At 49.4% G+C, this 16,679-nt stretch overlaps 4 protein-coding genes across 4 annotated transcripts; 2 read left to right on the top strand and 2 right to left on the bottom strand.

The window, feature by feature from the left end:
• Positions 1–311: 311 nt before the first annotated feature.
• On the bottom strand, positions 312–1,898 carry FMAN_04983 (uncharacterized protein; the record flags this gene model as incomplete). Its single annotated transcript, XM_041828245.1, has 1 exon — positions 312–1,898. The coding sequence occupies one exon, from the start codon at positions 1,896–1,898 to the stop codon at positions 312–314; it is 1,587 nt and encodes a 528-aa protein (XP_041679127.1).
• Positions 1,899–7,958: 6,060 nt separating this feature from the next.
• On the top strand, positions 7,959–8,475 carry FMAN_04984 (uncharacterized protein; the record flags this gene model as incomplete). Its single annotated transcript, XM_041828244.1, has 2 exons — positions 7,959–8,348; positions 8,398–8,475. The coding sequence occupies 2 exons, from the start codon at positions 7,959–7,961 to the stop codon at positions 8,473–8,475; spliced, it is 468 nt and encodes a 155-aa protein (XP_041679126.1).
• A 1,903-nt stretch (positions 8,476–10,378) lies between these two features.
• On the top strand, positions 10,379–11,308 carry FMAN_04985 (putative JLP2 DnaJ-Like Protein 2; the record flags this gene model as incomplete). The annotated part of the gene is made up of 5 exons (XM_041828243.1): positions 10,379–10,451; positions 10,516–10,555; positions 10,693–10,796; positions 10,851–11,104; positions 11,162–11,308. 5 exons carry the CDS (start codon positions 10,379–10,381, stop codon positions 11,306–11,308), a joined length of 618 nt encoding a protein of 205 aa, XP_041679125.1.
• A 185-nt stretch (positions 11,309–11,493) lies between these two features.
• On the bottom strand, positions 11,494–15,137 carry FMAN_04986 (uncharacterized protein; the record flags this gene model as incomplete). Its single annotated transcript, XM_041828241.1, has 2 exons — positions 11,494–13,289; positions 13,343–15,137. 2 exons carry the CDS (start codon positions 15,135–15,137, stop codon positions 11,494–11,496), a joined length of 3,591 nt encoding a protein of 1,196 aa, XP_041679124.1.
• Between the last annotated feature and the right edge of the window lie 1,542 nt (positions 15,138–16,679).

Below are 16,679 nucleotides of genomic sequence, written 5' to 3'. Positions count from 1 at the left end.
GAGGTGGTGATACGCAATGAACTGCATGGAATACGTGATTTACTTTGTCATCCTGTGCTATGGAAGATGCTTGGCCTAGCAATCCATGATAGATGATCCAATATCCACTTTGTCATCTTCATCGGAGAGCAGAGCCTTCCTCTTGTTTGCAATAAAGACAATCACAACTTAAACTCGTGTGTAAATGCTTAAAGCGAAACGCTATGCGTCAAAAATCACATTTTACATTGCTCACAAACGTTGATCGCTATGCTCGATGTATACCATTAATCTTAATCGTGTGTCATCTCCAATAACGAATCGCTATTCTCTCACGATTCATTCTCGTCGTCTTCATTGTCATCCTTTGAAGACTTCTTCCCCTCGGGTATATACTGACAAGCTACAGTAAAGCCCACAGCACAGGGAATCATGATCACCCAAGCTAGATGACCCCAGAAAATCTGTCCACGTACACCCACGGCATAAATGGCCGTTGCGGCACCTGGTACAATGGCTCTTATACCACTCGCAAGACTCAGGGCCAGAGCATTCAGTGTACCCAAGAAGTGAGGATCTGGCGCAACGTCGTTGAGAGCTAGCTGCACACCTGTGAAGGCCATGGACACGCCTGGTCCGACGACGGTGACCACCGCACCCAAGATCCAGAATATGACAGTAGTAGCGTGTGTATCAGCGCGGAGGAGCGTGTTGAGAATTACGAATCCAACGAAGAACCAGGGGTACGCATATCCACAGAGTTTCATGACACCGCGTGTACCTAGATATCGATGAAGGATGGGGAAGGCGATGAGCAACCAGATGGCTTGGCTGGCACCTTGGAGGGCCATGTAGATGGAGATCTGGAATGCGTTAAAGCCTGTGCCCCCAAGCTCGACAGGTGTGTAAAGAACCACTGGAAGGATGGCCGTGAACACAAAGGCGAGGAACATGGCATGGCTGTAAGCCCAAAGAACGAGGGCCACTTGGCGAGACTTGACGAGTTCCCAAGTTGACATTCGAGGCTGGCCATTCTCTTCGTGGTGAGACTTTTTCGGTTCATGAAGTGTCTCTTTGAGAAGGAAAGCGGTTGTGATGCAGCTTGTAGAGCTGATGAGACCAACAACAATACCTTGCAGCGCGTAGGGGTAGTCGATGAAGAACTGGACATTTCCAAACGCTCGTGGAAATTGATGAGCTGGATCTGCGAGGGCACCGCCGATGATAGGGCCCAAGAAGATTCCTATGTTTCCACCAAATGCGAACCAGCTGAAAGCCTTTGCCTGTGTCTCAGGGGTGCTGAGTTCAGACAGCATAGTCCTGATGACAAGACCAGAGCCAGAAAATAGACCCGCTATGCATCGGAAGAGGATCATCTGCCAGATCGTCTTTGACATGCCAAACAACACAGGCCCAACAGCGTTGCCAAAAAGCGTGATGAGAAGAACAGGCTTCCGGCCAATACGATCAGCGAGCCGACTCCAGCTCAGAAGCACCGTCATCTGGGTAGCCGAGAATAGGGACTCGATAAGGCCGCTGTAAAAACCAACATCGCTCTTGGGCAGGTTGCCATTCTCCTGGACCATCTGCGCAATGAAGGGAAAGATGGAGAAAAAGGCAATCGGCTCCATGACTCGAGCGTAGCAGAGCAGCAACACCTGGAGTTTCGGCAGCGGTTTTCCCTCCAGCTTCGCGACACCTGTTTCCTCCGCCGTGCCATCGCCAGAGGAAGTCACAGCTCCATAGTCAGCAGGCGACGCGGTGCCGATGAGAGTTGAGGCCTCGGTGTCGGCATCTGGGGCAAGTTGGCCCCCTCCAACGAAACGCGCAAGCAACGGTCCAGCTTCAGAGGCATCCCAATCATCGCGCGAGGCAGAGGCAGAGGTAGGGCTTTGAGACTTGGGTGATTCTGCCGTCATTGTGTCGGGCAATGGGGGGGCGTCTGGGTGTGCTTATATCTTCTGGCGAGCTCGCGATTGAGATGGATGAAGGGTGGTGTCTCTACGACAAAGAGCAAGGATCAAGGCGCATTGAAGTTTATGACGATCGTACGACGTCTTGTCTACACGACAGAGGGTCTTGGCGCACTCGAAACCGGATGTGATCGCGATTCTGAGAGACTCGAGAGTGAGATTGAGTGTATCATGTTGGCGACAGTTTTTATGGATCTCACCAAAAAGTGCTGACTTGCCTGTCTCGGAAGTCGTGGAGATGTCATCTCACGGACTGGTCACGTGCTCGATGGCAACATCGAGTAAGCTCCAGTGCAGGGTAAGCTGGTTTCTGTGACGTCTTCAAGCAAATAAGGCTCCATAACGTTCATAACGGCTAAACGATCATTGTTTCAAGTCATTCATTTGGAAGTGCTATTGGTTTTAAGATGTTAGTATTTACTCGCCAAATTAGTAGACATCTGTCATGGTACAAGAGCACGACTCGCCAACTGATCTGCCGTGACACAAGACTATCGCTGTCTCAGTTTGATCCACCTATTTTGGCCGATCCAACCACTTTTCTAATCAGCTAACAGAAAGTCAAGGATGCTCTGAGACACAACAAATTGTGAAGTAGGATTAGGAACCTTTAATATAGGATTTTATAGGAATAAGCCGTCGCTCAGCACAAAGAGAAGTAAGCTGCTCGGCGTCATCGGCTTTCACAAATCAAACATCTCGAGTGCCATTGCCCGCTTGCCCGAGGCACAGAATAAGCACTGAATGTTACCCCATGGTACCATTGACTCTGCAACCGGGAAGATGCCTGCTTCCTGTGGAGAGACTAACTCTATAGCGAAACGTTGACCCCCAAAAAGCGTCGAACCTCCAGTTCAGGTTGCTGTCGTGAATCAACGGCAAGTGGTGGTTTGGTCAGTCCAAGGCTGGCACGTCGTGAAATGTGGACTGCTCAAGATTCGTGAACGCCGATCATTACGTTTTGGAACCGAGCGGTTTCTTCCGGACCAACAGATCTCTTCCAATCCCACACCGAACATATCAAAAACGTGGACGGTGGATTGCAGTTGATAACAAGCATATCTTAACTGGCCGGTGAGTGGATGAGCTGCCATCTGCGGGTCAGGTTGAATTAAATATCCAAGAATATGTCCATAGATCCGGTTCATCGGCATTTTAACCAAGCGGAGGCCCCTCAAATCCCCGCAAACAGTACGTATAGGCTAACAGCGCCTCTACTTTTCTCAATGGCCAGTGAATGGAGAAGTACTTTGTAACATTGCGGGTTCTGGGTGTATCGAAGCGCGGATCGTCGATTCAGCGGTACTGACAGATACCTCGAGTGTCATATAACACTAGGATCTCGCACGAAAATCAAGTTTTCGTTTCTCAGATGAGGTGTCTTGGGCTGCTGATCAGTTCCATATGAGATGCATATACCATAAATGCAAGTGCTGTAAAGAGCTCCTGGCATGGCACAAGTTTGAAACCCGGGCTATCTGAGATTGAAAAGGTCGACGACACTGCCATCTCTTGTCTCATGAACTTTCGCGGTGAAAGCCCATAGGCAGATCATGTAGCGATGGGCTACCGTTGGTGGGTTGGACTGGCCGGTATACGTTGGAGATTGATCATTTTCCGAAGTGTGTCAATGGCGGCGACAAACGTACCCTGCTGTAAGGTGAGCGCACAAATGCAAAGAAGTGTACAAGGGTCGGCCAAGTAGATAGACAAAGGAGGAAGGCCAGTAGGAGCTTCCGCAGAGGCAGTCGTTTGAATAAACCGCAGCGAAAGTACTATCAGATCTTAGCCGACAAATACGATGGACACCATAGTATGTATCGGTTCTTTGTCCCAAATGTCTCAATTCGGGTATATCAAGATCCAATAGGAACTGGTCCGTCGAGACTGCGTGTGTGGTTGGGCAAACATCCATCGCCTAGCATACATCTTCTGCGAACAAGGAAGTAGTATCCTTGATCAAGACTTGGCGCCTGTTGCGTGCATTTCGACGAGTCGTGCAAAGAGAGACTTGTTTGAATGCCATGAGTCAAGGCGTGTGCCCGTGCATAGAGGCTGCAGCTGCATCTGTGTGCGCTGTTTGTTGCAGTTTGTTCGAAGTTGGTTGTAGGAGAGAAAAGGTAACTGACTCCAATGTCTGTCTGCCTTGGTGCCTTAAGATGCTGAATACCTTAAGGCCAAGGCAGAAAACAAGGACGGGCAGTGACGGAGAATGGAAAGTGCGGAAAGGGTTTTCCCGGGCAGGGACTACGCAAGGCAAGAAGCAATCGGTTCACTATTACCAATACCTACATGCCTTGCCTTACCTTATCGATAGTCTCCTTCAAATGTCTTGTCCACCCGATGTAACGCTAGAGGTGGATAACATAGAGAGTGAGACTTTCAAAATATTGACAGGCCGGGATTACAGTGACAACCCGCGTAAGTACATCCGGAAGGTTGCAATGCTCGGATAACAGTGATCCAAAGATGACAAGATCCGAGCTGTCAAGAGTCCAAGCGAGCCAGGGTTCACAACACCGTAAACAAGCATGGGTGCATGGCTGTGGAGGTGCTGTGTGTACTTGTGAGAGATGATGACCCGCAAATTCTAGAAGAACAAACCAAGTAGAAAACGTGAATGCTGCAGGTGCAAGCAGCTAGACAAAGATATCATGCATTATGTGCCTTAGTAACATCTTACGATGCAGGAGTTTGCAGCAGCACTATCACTATTAAAGGAAGAATTATGTCACTCCGGTTCCCCGAGCGGTTCCTTGACTCATCACAAACTGGAAACTACTGTAGATACATATAATGCCTCAAAGCGGAGACAGAGAGATGGCTACGTGATTCAAAGAGCTGTTGAACATGATACTATAGCCTAGGATAGTTGAAATATAGACCTGAGAATGAAATCGACAATGACCGACATATCACCAAACTTGGTGATGATGAAATGCTGCTAACACCAAACGGACTAAATAGGCAATGAACCCTTGATCGAGTCTCCAGTAAATTTATGCTCCGGATGCAAATCAGCTCAGCTTGGTCCACACTAACGTAACCCACATCACGGACTAACTCAAGACCCTTGTCGAATATCAAGCTCCACGCTCCATTTCAACAACACCAAAGGCACTCGACAATACCCAAAGCGTCTGTTATCGTACCGACAAAGTCGTATACTATGCCTGTCTCGTATACAGATTGCGATTCGTGGATTATCCAGTGAGTCTGGCCATGCCTCGCTTGGACCTTTTGACTCGAGCCATTTCTTCAACAAGCGGGTACACCAGCCGGTCAAGACAAACCAACAGTTTGACAGGGCTGATGGACACGATAGTTAGTCATGCACGCTTCATTTTCCCCCCAAAGGCATGGCAGTATCATCCAGTTCCGCCCGCCTCATCTATGTCCATCCACATAGTCGTAACTTGCTTGGAGCAAACAAGCCACTTTTGGGTATAGCATGAAGCGCTACTGGTGGCATTTCTTTTGCAGTGCATTCCTGTCCCAGTAAAACATCCGCTCGCGCTGCTGCACAGACACTCAGAGCCAGAGAGAACTGGGAACGAGCCAAATCCGAGGCGGCTGAGGCCATATCCTCGCAAGGAATTCCGTGTCTTGCGCAACTAAGCCAGCGTCTATGATTGGACCAAACAAGTGTCGTGTGTTGGATTTTCAGGTTTGTCTCATCGACGCCAAAGCCTGCAGCAAACTAAGTTCCTGGGCTGCAGGACACTAACATCGAAGTGGCGTGATTCGGTGGCTTGTCTTGTTTGTTGCTACCAGTAAGTAGCGGACCCTGCTAAATATCTCGTCTGCCTGGACTGGTCCAAAGAATTGCAACACCGGAGTCGCAATGGTAGACGACTTGATGACGGAACAAACATGAAATGTTCCAGTGGAGACATGCCAGAGCCAAGGCCCTGAAGAAAAAAAAAAGGGAGTGTCAGGGATGCCCCCTGCTCTTCGTCCCTTGCTGAAGATCGTTGTCTCACCAACCATGAAATTCCCCGTGGACAAACTTCGACGCTAACTAATGACCAGGTCACTGAACCTTCTAAATCTTCTACTGAAGCTTCCCCTGTAGTTATTTCCGGATAGCCCTGCCGGTGCTGTAGATCCTGGTCATAGCTCGATATTTGCCCCTGAGCCAGACTCGGAAATGCATTTATGCAGTGTCATCATCTTCATCTTTTGAGGTCGGGGAGCTTTGAAGGCTACTGTAGATGCTTTACCAGCCCTTTTGGGGCAAGGTGAAACTACCGCTCGACTGAAGTGCAGGTCCGGTCGGCCGCTCGTTCACTGTAAGTGAAGCCTCGCGGTTCAGCCTCTGCAGGTAGCGTGACCCTGTCGTCTCTCGTCGCCTTGTTTTTTGGTCTGAGTACACACATACATACATGCACAGTTCAAGACAGCGGTTGCCTCTCATCTGCCTGAAGCTCAGCTGAGGCTATCGTTGCTTTTTGTAACCTCGGCACGAGATGTAGCCTGTATCTGTCACCAGTATCAAGATATGGGCAGACGTCACAGCCACCAACTGCAAGTCTTCGATCTGTGGAATCGAGGACCCTTCCGAGGATCGAGCCAAACATGTTTCAGCCTTTCCCTAGTTTCCTTGTCCTGTGGGAACTAGGCACGTGGCTTGAAACTCTCGACTGGACCCCAGGATGAAGTGCCGTATCGTCATGTAGGTACCAAAGCATCAGGTGCATGTCTAAGATCTCGACCCACTCCACATCACGCCAAGAGCAATAGTGAAGGAGAAAAAGAAAAAGGAATAAGGAAAAGAAACAATGATCGCCCTGTCTTGGACATGATTACTGATCAGAGCCGGCCTGTCCATCCCACGGTCTTGGATCCGTCCTCAGCCACGGCCATAGAGTTCCAAACAAGTCTCTTGAGGCTCCTAGCTTGGCCACAGTTTTCGTCACGGCTCTGTAACTACGACGTAGCTTGCCCGCATAAACATGCCAAGGCTAGTGCCGTTTGCCGCTAGATTCTACGCCAGCATCTTTTCTTTTTCCGTTGTCGGCTTGGATTGGCTGTGAACCCGACAAACCGGGCTGACGTTGTTTTAACTTACAGGCGCCGTTGCAAGTCTCCTTGTTTGTGCTTGACGCCGCCATTTCATGCCACGCTAATCCATCCATGCAGTACTAGTCCTACCTACCCCGTAGCACCCTGCACCCTGCACCTTGCAATTGCAAGCACTTAGATATGATATGCCCGCAGGGGTCGTGAGATGAGGTGAGGTCAAGTGCAGGGATCGGACATCGAGTCCTGCTCCGTCAGTGACAATCTGCCTGCATGTTCACTTTACAGTACTTTACTTATCGAAAACTGCCGGCCTCAAACATTTTATTGTACTGTAGGTACTCTCTGTACCCTACCTACCTCATTACCTCACCTTACCTTACCTTACCTACCCCGTCACCCATATTCACGAGTCACACTCACACCTGCCTGTCTGTGACTGGCTGGTCATTGCCTCATTTCTTTTGCCTCGCCTGTTGTTGCCTTCCCTTCAATACCACATCGCATCCCGTCAACCAACCCTCCTCGACCTCTATACCTTACCTTGTCTCAAACATCCCCCGAGAGAATCAAGCATTGATCTGACGGCATATTCCCGGTACAAGCCTATACTTGCATCTGTCGGACAATATTCTACCAGTCGGCGTCTCTTCCGTCATATATGAGTATAAAACGACAGGCGACAGAAAGGCACAGTGGTACTCTGTTCGCCATCCAAGTATCGTGACCTCACCCCTTCATCACCTTCATTTCACCATACCTGACGCGGAAGCTCCTTCTGAGAAGCAGATTGTTGGGCTATCTTTGGCATTGAAACATCAGATGAACATCTCTGATAGGGATATTTGATGGCCGTCTACGACACTGTATCGCCCAGATATGCTATAAAACCTCTCTTGGGTCAGTTTTGAGGCGGCATACTAGTGCCATGTATAATAAGACTACACCAAACAAATCATTCAATATTTTGGAGCCGAAAACATCATGACAGCCTTTAGCATTGTTATTCAACCTCCTGCTCGAGCCCAGGTCTCAACCACCCTGTATCCACCTCTCGTTGCGGAGCTCAACTTCAGAGGGGCCGTAACTAGTCATTATTTCTTCGCCATGGCCTTTTTAGTTACGAGAGAAGGGAATATTGTTGAGGGAGGCTTGTCGGGGACCACTTCGGTGAACGGCGTCGACGTAACTACAGCTGGAGCCTCAAGAACAACAATCCATTTCCCCTACACCGATCTTGCTGTTCAGGCTGAAGGTGCTTACAAGATCAGAGTCGACGTTTACAAGGTGGCCTACGACAACCCAGACGGTTGTGATTTTCAAGCGCACGCCAAGAGCAGCCGTGTCACCGTCGTCAACGAAGCAGTGCCGGCTGTAAGTGCTGGTGAGTCGCTCAATATCCAAGAAAAGTAACCTCATTCAGCTCACTTTGTCTTGTCAAGGTTCCGCTGAGCGCAGCATTATCCGGGCTCTCCAGGCCGCTGGGGTCTATATCCATTAATCATAATACCAACGTTACAAAATATCAAGACGGAAACATTCAAAGCATAATGACAAACACAACAGCCGAACTTGCAAGACTGCTGATAGACATCCTGCAGAGGCTATCAGGCAGCGTCAATTCGAATTTTATCGGTGGTGTCGAGTATCAAGCATGAGTCTGCATGCCATGTTACAACAGGGCTTTGAGGAACTGCGGCGCGACATCCACGGTGGTTAATCGGAGAGATTTCACATGTATTATATATATCTTGGTCTTAGAGGGTCAACGGAACTGACTCATCAATTATTGTGTGTTTACAACCTCCGCGGAAATTTCAAAAATCATACATAATAGCTCGGACCCTGCCCGCTGGGATACACTACGTCTCGCTTAGGAGCTCGATGGAACCTCGGCGGCTCAAGCGCTCCGGGCTGCAGATGAGCGTGCATAATCTAGCCTTTGAAGGACTACGAAAGTGCCGCGAGATTGTCACCTTCGCGGAACGGAATGACTGACGCTGTTCGGAGGTTTTGAGTAAAGGGGGGCCCTTCTCCACATCGAAGGTCAAGCTACCTTACGCTAGGTACTGTTGGGGGCGCATTCCACAGAAGCAACGGTCACGACGCCACAGGGCATCGGAACGCTAATGCTAGCTGATAGAAAAGTGGCTGAGGTCGAGACACCAACCCCAAAGCTCGGAATAGATCCTCGGGGTAAACTAAGACCCCGACGCCAGGGACAAGCGGAAAACGTTATCAGCTTGAGTCCTTATGTTTCGACATCGAGGAAGACGCTACGGATGAGCTGTGATGTTTGAACGAGCCGACATTCACGTTGCAAGTACATACAGTAGGCACTGATTTCACATTGCCTTGCATACGCCAAGGAGCAACGTCACTGATCTTGACAGGGTTGGGCATACACGGCTATCATTGTGTTACACAAACAAAGAGTGACTGGCGACTGAGAAGACAACGATCATGGTGAATCGTGATCTTTGACAGGATCTTAAATTCTGTAGCCGATCAAGACAAAAGTGCCCTCAGCTCTTGACGCTTCACTTCACATACCAATGCCGTGTGAGGTTGGGAATGGGGTCCTTATTTTGGGGCTCTGCGGGATGAACAAACCCGGACCAGCTTGCCCAATTTAGCTTAATAGAATAGCAACAGGGGACACAAGTGACAGCGACACCGTCTTACGATAGCCGTGGGCTTGACTCGTCATAGTTACATTGCCTGGTCATTGGGCTGTTTACGAGAAAGGGATAAGTGGATATCATCACATCACTCTAATTCTTCTGGACCATGTGGGCTACACCGGCCCGACACAGACCGTGGTGTTGGGAGATGGTCAGATATCTCATTCCAGTTCCTGGTCATAGTCTCTGTATGTCAGCCGAAGCAGTAAAACATGATTCGGATGGCCAGTTTGTTAGCCTTGATCTGAGTCGTTAGACAACTTTGGCCAACACTTGTTTTGCATCAGCAGCTGTTCAAATTTGACAAGGCCTGAATGGATAAAAACTTGTTTTTTTTTTCGAACAATAACGCAGAAAGCGAAGCAGTCGAATGAAAGGAGATGTTGTTAGTTACAGGTGCGCGGAAAATAATGTGAAATGGCCTTTCACGACATCGTCGCGGTGTCACGTGAGTTGAACTCTGGATCCCACTTTCGCAGGAATGAGAAGTACCCTGGTGCTATCCTGTAGGGCTGATTACTTTCTTGTTTTAGGGGGTTTCAGCGAGCATGTAGAACCTTTCCTGTTAGTGCACAAGTACCCCCACCAAACGGAAATTTCTCCAAGATCCCCTCATCAGAACACACAGCTCACCACAAGATCGCCAACGGTGACCTATCCAGCCTCTCTACTCATTTTCTTTTGTCCCGGATCTTTTTATATTCCTGTAGAAACTCCAAAATGGTCTATTATTTCACCTCCAACGTGGTCGATCCTCCAGGCTTCATCTATGTCGGCAAGGACAAGTTCGAGAGTATGCTTATGCCCAATGAATAATCATAATGCGCTGTTCCCCACCGGCTGAGACTTGATGCTAGATGAGGACCTGATCAAGTTCGGCTGGGAAGAGGATATCTGGTAGGCTTCCCCGTTAAATGAGTGGGCTTGTGCTGAGTAACGCATAGGGTGAGATGACCAGGAATAGCTCAATGAGAATAGAGCAACAGTACTGACAATGTTGGGTCTGTGTAGTTCCACGCGGATAAACTCTCCAGTGCGCATATCTATCTGCGTATGCAGGAAGGCCAGACATGGGACTCCCTCCCTGAAGATCTCGTCATGGACCTCGCGCAGTTGACCAAGGCTAATTCGATCGAGGGTACCTTTCCTCCCTGTAGTCCCCTTCCACGGCATATCTGACATCCCACTCAAGGCAACAAGAAAGACAACGTCACAGTCATCTACACACCATGGTCCAACCTCAAGAAAGACGGCAGCATGGAGGTCGGCCAGGTCGGCTTCAAGGACCCCCGCAAAGTAAAGCGCGTCCTGGTCCCCCAGCGCGAGAACCCCATCGTCAACCGTCTCAACAAGACAAAGGTAGAGAAGAAGCCAGATTTTAAGCAAGAGAGAGATGATCGCCTCAAGGAGCTGCGACGTCGTGACCAGGCAGCTTTCCAAATCAGGGTAAGCAAGTCCTCGTGGATATTAAAGCGAGATTGCTGATGTTGAATCTTGTTGTAGAAGAAGGAGGAGGCTCGACAGGCTCAGGAGTGGAAGGAGAAGAAGTGGCAGAAGGACCATGCCTACGATGATATCTTCACAGAGGAAAACATGGCTGGTTCGAGTAACCAGGACCGCGATGAGAACTGGGAGGACGACTTTATGTAAAAGGAGAGAGACGACATCAGAGCAGCATGATACAATGCATATTCTTGCAATTTTATGCAACTATGGAGATCCAATTTTGGACTACTTGTCTTCATTCTCATCATATTCCAACGCTAACAGGGTATTTTTTTTAGACAAACTTTCCTTGCCGGACAAAGAAAAAGAACCTACGACTACTGTCGTTGTCAACCGCTAACTCCTATCCCAAAACTACCACTCATACTCATCTCTTCAAATCGGTTCGAGATACCACTTAGGTCACTTGATGTGTCCAGCCGAATAGGGCTTGAGGAGCTCCGATCGCTGACGCCGCTGCAGTTCGAGACGGGTGACTTCCTCATGCTGGGTGTGCCTCTGACTGGATCAGGGGACATCACTAGTTGAGGGGGCAAATCCTCCTCCTCTTCAACCAAGTCTGATAGATCATCGTCGTCATGAAACTCGAGATTAGATGCCTCTTGCTTCTTAGAGGTACTGCGAGTCTCTGACCTGTTGAGAGTCACCACGGCCTGTCCTCCAGGCAGCTTTACTTCGTGAGCTTCCAATGTCTCTGCGATATCCCAGAGAAGGACATCCATGGGGCAGATGTACGCAACACGTTTGCGCTGACTCCATGCCAGAACATGTCCACAAAGTTGGCCCTCATCTCGGCTGACGATCCAAGCACCGCTGTCACCAGGAATACCTAGAGGAACATTCTTATTCTGAGACCCCTCTTCTGGTGCGTCGGCACTGGTAACTTGGTAGGCATGACTTGGCGAAACGCGACCGTAGATCTTCACGCTTGTTAGAGCGGGGAGAATCTTACCAGTCTGTAAGCCGCTCGTTCGAGCCATGCACTGCACCTCCATGTTTGGCAAGGAGTCTGAAGGAGCGACAGTTGTCGGTCGCAGCATGGGTGATCCAGCTGTCTGCTTTCCCTCAGGCCTTTGTGCGAGGGACTTGCCATCGATGCGAGGAATAGTGTTGTCATCAGGCAGTCTATCGTGAGCGAATTCGAAGAGAGCCCAGTCAACCTCATGCACGAGCCCAAGGGCCTGCTTCCTGCGGATACCACTTGAAGCATACACCTCCCCGACACTATATGTGTCGAGGTGGTCCTCGTCTTGAGTCTCTGGGTCAGGATAGAATCCTTCTTCGACATCATCGAGAGCCGGCTGTGTGACGATGTAACCATCACCACATCCTGGCTCAATGCCAGGGATATCTCCAGGTTCGTTATACTCCTCATCTTCCTCATCGTCTTCGTCGTCCTCATAGTCACTGGTGATATCAGAATCCGAGTAGGCTTCCGATTCAGTATCGGACAGCTCATAGCCAAACTCATCATCGACAGTGCTGTCGTCACCAGATTGCGCGTACCAGTCCATATCAGGCAGGGCGCTGCACCGAAGAGTGTCACTAGGCCCAAAGTCCCGGTCTGGATCATCGAGCATGTGGTGGACTGTCATTCCGTAAGGCTTGTCGTCAAGCATGACGAGGCCTCCCAGGCTAACGGGGGGCAGATGTCGATCACCAATCCATGCCCCAATACTGGCGCCATTGCCTGGGCGCTCTTGATACTCTGGGTTGATGGCCTCAACGTCGTCAGATTCTAATCCGGATCCCTTGCCGCTTCTTCGGGCCATGGATCTAAGGACCGAATTTGGCTGTCGGCGAGATCGTAGAACATGTCCACGGCAAACCTTGAGTCCGAAGCCGTTGCCCCCATCGAAAAGGTCACCAAGCCTCTTCTTAAGAATAGCCCTGACCTTTCCAACAGATGTACACACAACAAGTACTGTGGGTTGAGTCTTCTGAGGGCTTGGGCCTACCGACTCAAGAGAGATCTCGACCGATTCGGGGTGCTTGCGGTAGAAGTGACGAAGAGCGTGGTTGATCTGGGGCATAAGGATCTTGTTCCACTTCTCCACGACTTCTGGCGCCAGCGGCACATGGGGATATAAACGCATCTTTGTTTCTGACTGCTTGTCAAGAGCATCTGGGAATTAGTTAGCATTATGTAAGTATATGAATGAGAACAATGCAGCATACCATCCTGATCAGCGACTGCCTCAAACTTGGGAGCACTCTTTTCTGTTCCCAAGTTAGGCGCTGATGCTGCCATTGGCTTCTCGCTTGCAGCTTTTAGTGACGACTTGAAGTCTTTTACATCCTTTACGTCCTTGTTCGTCTTCATTGGGGCTGTATCGACGGCAGGCGCTGGTGTCTCGGCTGGGTTGAGCTCCTGATCGAGCCTCTCCTCCAAGCCACTAACACCGTCTAAGATACAACAGGCTTCCAAGAAGCGACTGCATCGTACTTGAACTGACGAGAGTAACGATTCTCCAGAAGATCGCCCAGCAAGCTCGTCATCGACAGCTGTCCAACAAACCTGAACAGCCTTCATGTACAAGCTGCCGCATCGAACAGCAAGCTCTTCCAGGGCAGAGTCAGGAATAGAAGTGGATCCCTGAGGCACAATATCCTCAAGTGTCTTCCACAAGCCAACTGAGAGTAACAAAGTGGCTAAGGAATACAGATCAAGAACTCTCTGGTCAGGATTGCTGACAAGATGTGAAGATTGGAGATTGCGTGGGTCAAGCGGATGGCGGGACAGAATCGGTGATGTTGAGGGGGTATCTTCAGGAAAGAGATCGAAAGAAGAAAGGAGAGGACGTCGAATATCCACTTCGCCGTTAGTCGCACCCGGCTGCGAGGTAACTGCATCGCAGAACGAGACAGTGGATGGAGCAATGTTTCCGTGAGTGATGCCGCGAGCATGCAGGTCGAAAACAGTGTTCATCAGATTGTGAGCAAGTCTGAACTTAGCTTCAAGCTTAGGCTCTGATCCGGGAACTGAGAGAAGATCGTTCAAGGTCGGGAGGTTATATGAGGGGTTCTTGGTGAGACGCTCGAATGATACGGCATTGAATGAGGGAGGGAATCGGTAGACAAGGCCGAGTCTTGAGTTCTCCAGGTCTTCGAAATAGCCAAGAAGTCGAGGCAGTCCAGTCCATGTACCAGGCGATCGCTGAGAATCCTGCTGCAGACCGGCGGAGAGCTTCTCGAAGCGAGCCATGGGAGGCATGATGCCCGTTACGGCATAAATTGAGTCAAAGGTTGCATATTCCAGAAGCAGAGGAGCCCACGGCTGGCGGGTCGTTCCATGTGTGAGTTCTGAATAAGCAGTCTTGCTCATAAAAACCACTTCTCGGGGAGTAGAAGCCTCATCACCTTGCTTGGGGCGCAGATGAGTTAGAGTCTGGGGGTTAATTTGCTGAGGCGTTTGCATGCGACTGGACTCGAATGGCCGGTACTCTTCGGTAGATGACATGGACTTGAACGGCGTTTTCGATGATCGTCTTAGAACTCCACCAGCTGCTGCCCGTGTCCGCGACAGATCGTAGAGTGTGTCAATCGAAGCAGTGAGGTCATTAACCAAGTCCTCAAAATGGTTCTTATCCCATTGAACCAGCGGCGGCTTTGTATCTTTTGACGTAGCAGGTGCTGAAATCATGCGCTTTGAACTTAGCCAAAGAGGTTCGGCTTCTGCTAGGATGTCCTTGATGGTGGACATGATACTTCCAACAACCTCACTCAAACCGGCTTTTGATAGAGACTCATCGATCTCAACAGACTGAGTAGGATCAGACCATTCGAGACCCCAACTCACTAGACGATCCTTTTGAATGCGGAGTTTTCGATGTAGAGCCTTGATTTCTGGATCTTCCTCATTTTGAATGGGTTCTTTGACAAAGTCGGTTGACTTCTTAGTGTCGTTGTACAGTCTGCTGAGGCGTTTCTGAAAGGGCAGCTGGAAGCCACCCAGGGGTAGAAAAGACTCCATGATAGTGAACTGCAGTGAGTATGTTGAAGTCGAGTCCTACAATAGGAAGTAAAGCCTGTTTATGATGATAATAGTCGCCAAGTCTGAGAGTGATGTCTTGATCGTGATGCTTGATGGCGATCTGAAGCGGGGCTCTTGGTACAGGTCTTGGAGGTGGTGTAATTAGTGAGGCTCAGCCATTGGCGGTCTTGGCCAGTAAATAAGTAAGGTAAAAAGGGACCAAGCAAAAGTCACATGTGCTCAGTGGGTGACAAGAGAAACCAATGTCTTGTAAGAAACTGCAGGCCAGACCAAATCATTTCATTTTGTTGAGAAGAAGCTGTTTATTTCGTTGCCTACACAAAGCGGATCTTGCGGCGCGGCCTATTTGCGGTCATTTTCCAAGGGTCTCAGAATGGGAAATGCTGCTGCCTGAAGGATCAGCAGCTACCCTATTGGCCAGTCGTCTATCGGACTTGGATAATCCGCGCCGAGATGGTATTTAATCATGTGATCTCCATTGAAAGAATGCGGCTGCCTATCAACCCTTGTTACTCACTCACATACTAATCTACGAGTATCACCATCTTTATCTACCCGATCCAGTCTTTGACGTTTCCATCTCACCACGTGGCTTACGCCATGACATGAGGTCTAGAGCCCCTCAGAATGATAAGTTGATGGCCAGTCTTGTTTGACATGCCCAGACTTACCTCGTAGTATCGTGTTGGTTGGGCATGCATTGATGTCTTATACATGCGGCATCTTGCATGACACAGATAATTAATTCTTATCAATTTGTGTTATATACTTTAGCTAAGGTCTGTAAATGAGATAGCGGCCACTCCTCCAGAGGTTCACAAAGAATCTCCTATCTTGACCCACAATACTGTACCATCACAAAGTGACCTTCGAGCCTTGTACAAGTGAGGAGAAAACTTCTGTAGACCTACGTACTACGCAAACGTAGGCTTCAATCTTCGAGACAGCCATCATTACGCACACAAATGCGAATGCCACCAAGGTTCATGAAGGCTAGCTCACTTCACAAACTGCCGACTTACACTAGACATTTGCTTTGGTGAAGGTGCCATTGGTGCCAACACTCGACAACCCTGAGGATATCCCCAAAGATGATCACATAGATACAATCATTTTCTCTACATCGTTCTAGACCACGATTATTCTTTGGTCGAAGCAGTAACTCCGCCTCTCACTTGCGTCAGTGACCCTCCTCAGTAACTCGCATACAGTTGCCAATCTCCCACTTACCGATGCCCAAGTGTCTGCCGTTGATTTCATGAAGATACACACCCCATCATCTCATGGATCAAGACGATGGCAGCTTACAAAATACCGCATCCACGCAGACGCCTGGTGACATCCTCATGTGGGTATTGCCGGGCTGTGTACATCGTCTCTTCCTCAGCACCCATCAATGCATAAGAGAGTCTGGGGATCTGATTTCAGGCTCCAGCAATACATCCAGGCTTATTTTCTCATCGTCGGAGGTTACTGATTTTGTCGTTGGCCGTGATGGTGCCTGGTGTAGTGGTTTCAGAG

The sequence above is a fragment of the Fusarium mangiferae genome (genome assembly GCF_900044065.1).
Source record: "Fusarium mangiferae strain MRC7560 genome assembly, contig: FMAN_scaffold003, whole genome shotgun sequence".
NCBI lineage: Eukaryota > Fungi > Ascomycota > Sordariomycetes > Hypocreales > Nectriaceae > Fusarium > Fusarium mangiferae.
The sequence above is the reverse complement of the archived record's forward strand: the minus strand, read 5'-3'. Positions and strand labels throughout refer to the sequence as shown.